Consider the following 6380-nt stretch of genomic DNA (forward strand, 5'->3'; position numbering starts at 1 on the left):
ATATATATATATATATATATTTTTTTTTTTTCTATTTTAAAATCCTTCGTTAATTGTAAAGTTATAAAGAACTTGAGTTATCATAATGGCCGGTCCCGCTACTCCCGCTACCATTCAAATAAGAATGTTAACTTGAATGCTATGAATTACTGTAGTTAATCAACCGTGCCTTATGTACGTTTTGGACTTAAATTATTTGGACTTGTAAGCAAACACAGTGACCAATTAACTTAGGAAGAAGGTATAGAGACTACATGAGTTAGCTAGGTCCATATCCATGCCAAATTATATGTACCGAAAGAATATAATTTAACTTAGGGGTCAAGACAAAGATATGAGTATATTAAGTCAATAGCTATTGTAAACAAATTTCATGAGAATGCATCTTACTTCAACCTTCTTCAACTAAAGCAACAGTGAGGACTGTCCTTTAATTAGGGATCCAACCTAACTTCACCACATGGGGGATTTCTTCTTGAATTAATATGGAAAGGGTAAAGGACCTATATATTGACTAAGGAAGTAACTTTCTAAGCCTGCTTAAGATATTTCAACCTGGGCTTTCAAAAAAAAAAAAAGATATTTCAACCTGGTTTGTTTAGTAATTTAATAATTATAATGGAGGATGTGGGGCTTTGATCCATATATATCTATGTAATAAATATCAAAAGATCTCAATTGGGTTACAAAGTTTTTGACGCAAAAACAAAAAAAAAAAACAAAAAAGAGAATATTTTAAGCTAAATCAATTAACTTTCCTCAAATAATGTTGTCCATAATAATTTTATAATAAATTCTAAAGTTTGGCTCAACTTTGATTCAATTGGCTGAGGGCATGGTCTCACAAAAAGTTAAGCTCATTAACCAAAATGTGGCTAGGCAAGACAAATGACCCCAACAACCAATTTATTATTTCTGGACAAATCTTTATAGTACAAACTATAAAGAGTATCATTAGAAGCGAACAATATGCATTGAAACTCTATAAATATATATATATATATATATATATATATAAATTTATATCATTAGCTATAATTGTTTTATAATTCGTCATTGATATCACATTTTTACTCATTAACACTGGTAGCTTTTTTTGCTTTAATTTTTTTTGCAATATATCAAAATTAATATATTCTATTAAGAAATATAAAATATATGAAATAATTAATGTAGAAATTTATTACCATAGCCTTGGGACATGACTTTATTTACTGTATGTAGAAATAACTCTTCTATGGAAGGACCAATTAATGAAACACTTTCATATTATTAATAATTCTTAAATGTGTGGCTTTTAATTTGCTCAATTGGAAAAAGTCTCATGTTGTCGAATAAAAGATTTGAGAATCAATCACCACTTATACCAAAAAACAAATTGGTATCTTAGTTTGATGACAAAGAGCAATTATCAGGAGCAGTTGTCATAATACAAAAATTTTTAAAGAGTTAACAAAATATAAAAATGACTATCAATAGTATTTAAATTATATATATATGAATTATATCATGCATCTTATTGTGTATTTTTAAGTGTATCCATGCATATGCATTTCAAGCTAGTTGAATATAATTAATGTGACTTCTCATTGAAAAATATGGAAATGATAAAAATATATAAATCCAATAAGTGAGGTCCAATTGAAACTAATACATCAAACACAACCGTATCTCTTATAACAATTCGACATACAACGTACAAACACCCAAATAGGCGTTTAAACTTTCAACATTATATTTTGATTGCTAGGCCCGGCATGCTTCAAGAATGCCCAATCGATAAGCACCGCCACAGGCTTCAGCAATCAACTTATAACTCAATTACCTATCACGCTAATCTCCATATTAAAGAAACTAAAAATGTGTATAATTTTTTTTCCCAAAGGATGAAAGGACAAGAATGTAAGTTCCTTTTCTATCCTTCATAGATACGTATTTTGTATAATTTTTCCCTGTCTACAAGCAACTTGTGGGCTGGACAAAACCAGTAGATGTTCCAGCAGCATGGCTACACGAAGCTTGGGCTACTTGATTCTTGTAAGTGAGCTTTACATCCTCCAATCTTATTCTAGAGCATGGATTTCCAGAACTACAATCAAATTTCACAGCAACCTCTGTTGCTGATGTTCCATGGATATCTTGGTATGTCACATCACTAATTTTTACTCCAGAAGCCTAATAAAAGGAAAAAAGAAATTAATTTTCCACTGATGGGATGCAAGCTCCAACTAAAAATAGAAATGAAAAATATTGAACAAATTATGAAGTAAAGTACAAAACTTTGAAAATGTTTGGGGGGGCTCATTTTGGGTTCAAAACTAGGATAGAGTAACAATTGATTTTGACATGATAATAGGCTTGGCTATGTGTCTGTTTGGGAACAATTTATCTAACTTTTTGCTAAAAGTATACTAAAGTATATTTGTACTTTAAAAACCTTGAAAAAGTGAGTTTTAAAGGTTATTGTCTTAGGCTTATGGGAACTAAAATTTTTAGAATTGATGTGTGATTTACTTGAACATGTTTAGGCCTTTTCAAAAACAACCATATCTTTTTTTTTAAACTACATTTGCATGCAAAATAAGGTTTAAAAAAAAATATTACCTGACCAGGGCATCCCTTATTGCCAGGACAGTAATTTTGGTCAATTACTATAGGATTTTGGACATTTGTCATAACGGCATGTTGGAATAGAATGTTCTTAGCAAACCCATTGCTAGGCCTTCCCCATGACTTAATCCTTACCCCATTCTGAGTACCAGTAAAAGTAGCTGTTTTAACAGTCACATTTTGTACCCCAGCCTCTTGCTGGTCCTTACCTAGACTCCCAATGCTGCACCAATTAAGTACACCAATAAGACCAATTTAGCATCACCGTGTAATATAGTTGTTTCAAACATGTAATATTTTAACGAATAAAAAAAGTAATTAAATACCTAATTCCATGCCCAGGTCCGCATGCAACATTCTCAATCCACAAGTTAGTGGTACCAGGGCCAATTGAGATGCAATCATCACCAGTCCCAATCTTGGAGTTGAGAATTGTGACACTTGAAGATAATTGAACATTAATTCCATCAGTGTTTGGACTGTTTCCAGCAGCAGTGACCCTAACACCTTGCATTTTCACATTGTGGCAAGCATTGATGACGATGTGGAACATTTGGCTGTTTAGGGAGGTTAATGCATGGACTGCAATGTTGTTCGAATTTGAAAATTCCAATGTCTGCTTGCATACACACAAGAAAATATTCCAATTATTATTGTTTTAAAAATTATATGTAATATATATATATATATATATATATGTGTGAGTGTGTGTGAAAGACTATTGAATTAAATATGTTTGACCTTAATGGGATGGACTTCCAATGCAAGCAACAACAACAAAAGCCAAAACAAGTTGTTTGACCTTTATTGGATTCAGATCCTCTAAATTTTCTAAGGTACTCTACCAAATAGATTTCCTTAAATCCTAACTATTCTTTAATGATTTAATGGTCTAGATTCCGCCATGTCAGCATTTCACTAATAATAATCTTAATTGTTTTGTTTGCAACATTATTTCATTATTTTAAGAATACTATTAGTGAAATGATGACATGACAAAATCAAGATCATTAAATTATTAAAAAGTGGTTAGGATTTAAGGAAATCTATTGATAAAGTACCCTAAAAAATCTAGAGGATCTAAATCTGACATTTCACATATATTCTCTTAAGTTTTTAAGCATGTTTACTGATATTCTGCTACATAAGATGGGGTTATTCCCAAGTATAGTCGATACGATTTCCTTGGAAGCTATTTTAATTTCTCAAAAATCTCCATCAAAACTGAAGAGGGAAAAATCAGTCAAAAGTTCAAAAGAAAATCCAAACAGAAAAGGCACACCAGAAGTGTTCATTCCACCCACTCCCAGTTGAGTTACCTAGAAAATAACGATATATATATATATATATATAAATAATGTATATTAAGGGTGAATCTAGCCCCAAAAAGTTAAAATATTTCAAATTCTATTTTCTTTTACTCGGTCAATGTAAGAAAAATCTATAGTAATGCCCACCATAAAAACCATTTTTCTTCTTCACAAACACTTTAATTTGTGATGGACACTTTTAACCTATTTCCGGGCACTTGACAGTTTCCTATGTGAAACTGATTAGTGTGCATTTAAATTTTAAACATAGTTTTTGTGGAAAACTTATATTTTGAAAGTCGATCAAGAGACTTTTAAAATTGTACGTAAACAAATATAAGCTGAAAAGCTAAAAGAAAAAAAAAAACTAAAGATAAATGGAATTGTTATAAACTCTAAATATGTAAGAAAAGGCAATTTAATCATTTTCACATACCGTGGCTCCCGAAGGACAACTATTGCCAGAAGCTTTGCAAGCCCACAAACCAGTGCCTTGGCCATCAAGAATTCCACCAGATATGGTAACCCCATCAACATGTTTAAACAAAAGCCAGTTTCCTGTATTTCCAAGGACCCTATAGTCTGCTGGAGCCACAAGTGTCCCATCTATGCGCACAGTGATAGCATTGTTCTTACATGGTCCACTGAAAACCACTTGCCCGAGATAGAACCTCCCTGCTGGCACATAAATTATGGCAGGACTTACTGAGGCACAAGCTTTTGTCCATGCACTAAAAAAAGCCTGAGTCGAGTCCGTTTTCCCATCTCCCTTGGCTCCCAAACTCACCACATTGTATGTCATAGGAGATGCTATCACTAAGGAAATGAACATAGAGAGAAGTGCAAGGACAAGAGAGCTTTTGGGGTATGCCATTTTGGTTTGATTTGAAGGAGAAAATAATGTGTCTGTTTGTAACTTTGACTGTCTGTGTGTAAGTGTAAGAGAGAGAAGAAGTGGCTTAGTGAGTTTAGAAGTTGAGAGTTGTGGAGGTGATGAGGAAGATGAAAGTGTTTAAGGGTATTTATAGGATTTGAATGCACATTTAGTTTCTCACTTTTTCGGTTATAATATGAACAGCGGCGCCGAAATTTGGAAAGAAGATGTTGTTGTTTTACATTAAAACTTTTTTAATCCCTTCTATACTACAGTACCCTTACGTGGGACATAACATGACTTGCATTTTTGGATTGGGATTTGTATGCTTCTACTAATTTTTACAATAGCTGATTATCTAATCCAATTAGTTTAAAATTGACAAACTATCATTTTCAATGCTTATATTATATTTATAAATTTTGTATTGTCTATCATGTTTATTAGTTTATGGATTATATACTAGAGAAATGGTAACAAATGCCCTTATGGTAATAGTTAACAATTCACTTAAAGAAATTTTTTATGAGGAAAAAAAAAACAATTAATATTTTGACAGTTTTTTACATTTTCCATAAAAGTAGTGTCAAAATTTTCCTAAAATAGATTGTTAATCATTGCCCTAAGGATACTCATTAGCATGATCTTATATACTATGGTCATTGATTTCCCGCTAAAGTAGTGGCTCTATGAATTTTTTTTAGGGTGATCATTAAGAAATTTAAATTATACAAAATCTAATAAAGTGATAACTTGAATATTTGCTACAATTGTGAGTCAAGTCACTAAGGAGAGCAAAATTATTGTGATTGCAAAGCCAAAAAGAGTATAACTATCATCACCATCAGAGAACTCACAACCACAATATTTTTTTTAGTAACATTTTGTAAGTGAAAGTTCAAAAACGTGTATAAAGCACCTTTGAACGTTTAGACCCCCAAATAACAACTTAACCAATTCAAGCAATATGTCAAACAACTAGTGTGCGGAAACTTAACATATGCTATAATATGAAATTGGTTAAAAACTATCTAAGCCATAACAAAATAAAATCCACAGCAGATAATGAAAAGGCAAAGATAGAGAGGAAGGAAGATGCAAACACAAGGACAACACGCGATGTGTTATCGAAGAGGAAATCGAAGCCCTTGGCGTAAAACCTCTCCGCCGCCCTCCAAGAGGTAAACAATCCACTAGAAAATACAGTTGGGATACATGGACAGCAATAGACCCTCCAAGCCTAATCTACCCAGTGCACCTAAGCCCTCCAAGCTTCTTGCTCCAACGAGGTTGCGCCGAACCTTTTTCTTTTCTAACTTCCCGGATTCCACTACTAGACCGTAGCATCAACCAATGAAGATTGGTTCCTTCCTAACTGCTTCCCAGAAATCCAAACAACTGTCTCACAGTGACGATGATGGTGAGAACCAGGTTTGGTATAATGCCTCTCAAGGATTTGACAATGGAGAGGAAGAGAGTTGAGGAATTTGAAGAGACTCTAAGGTATAGATTGTGGGTGAATCAATCTTATTTTTCTTTAGGGTTTCTCTCTCAAAATTCTCTCTGGAAGCTCTCTTTCAATCGTG

General features: G+C 32.8%; 1 protein-coding gene across 1 annotated transcript; it reads right to left on the reverse strand.

Annotated features, from left to right (window-relative positions):
- Nucleotides 1-1956: 1956 nt before the first annotated feature.
- LOC115965869 (polygalacturonase-like) lies at nucleotides 1957-4794 on the reverse strand. Its single transcript, XM_031085161.1, has 4 exons — nucleotides 4357-4794; nucleotides 2937-3226; nucleotides 2605-2833; nucleotides 1957-2175 (listed from the first exon to the last, which is right to left on the reverse strand). Exons 1-4 carry the CDS (start codon nucleotides 4792-4794, stop codon nucleotides 1957-1959), a joined length of 1176 nt encoding a protein of 391 aa, XP_030941021.1.
- Nucleotides 4795-6380: the final 1586 nt, after the last annotated feature.

This window comes from Quercus lobata, chromosome 10 (genome assembly GCF_001633185.2).
Source record: "Quercus lobata isolate SW786 chromosome 10, ValleyOak3.0 Primary Assembly, whole genome shotgun sequence".
Taxonomy (NCBI): domain Eukaryota; kingdom Viridiplantae; phylum Streptophyta; class Magnoliopsida; order Fagales; family Fagaceae; genus Quercus; species Quercus lobata.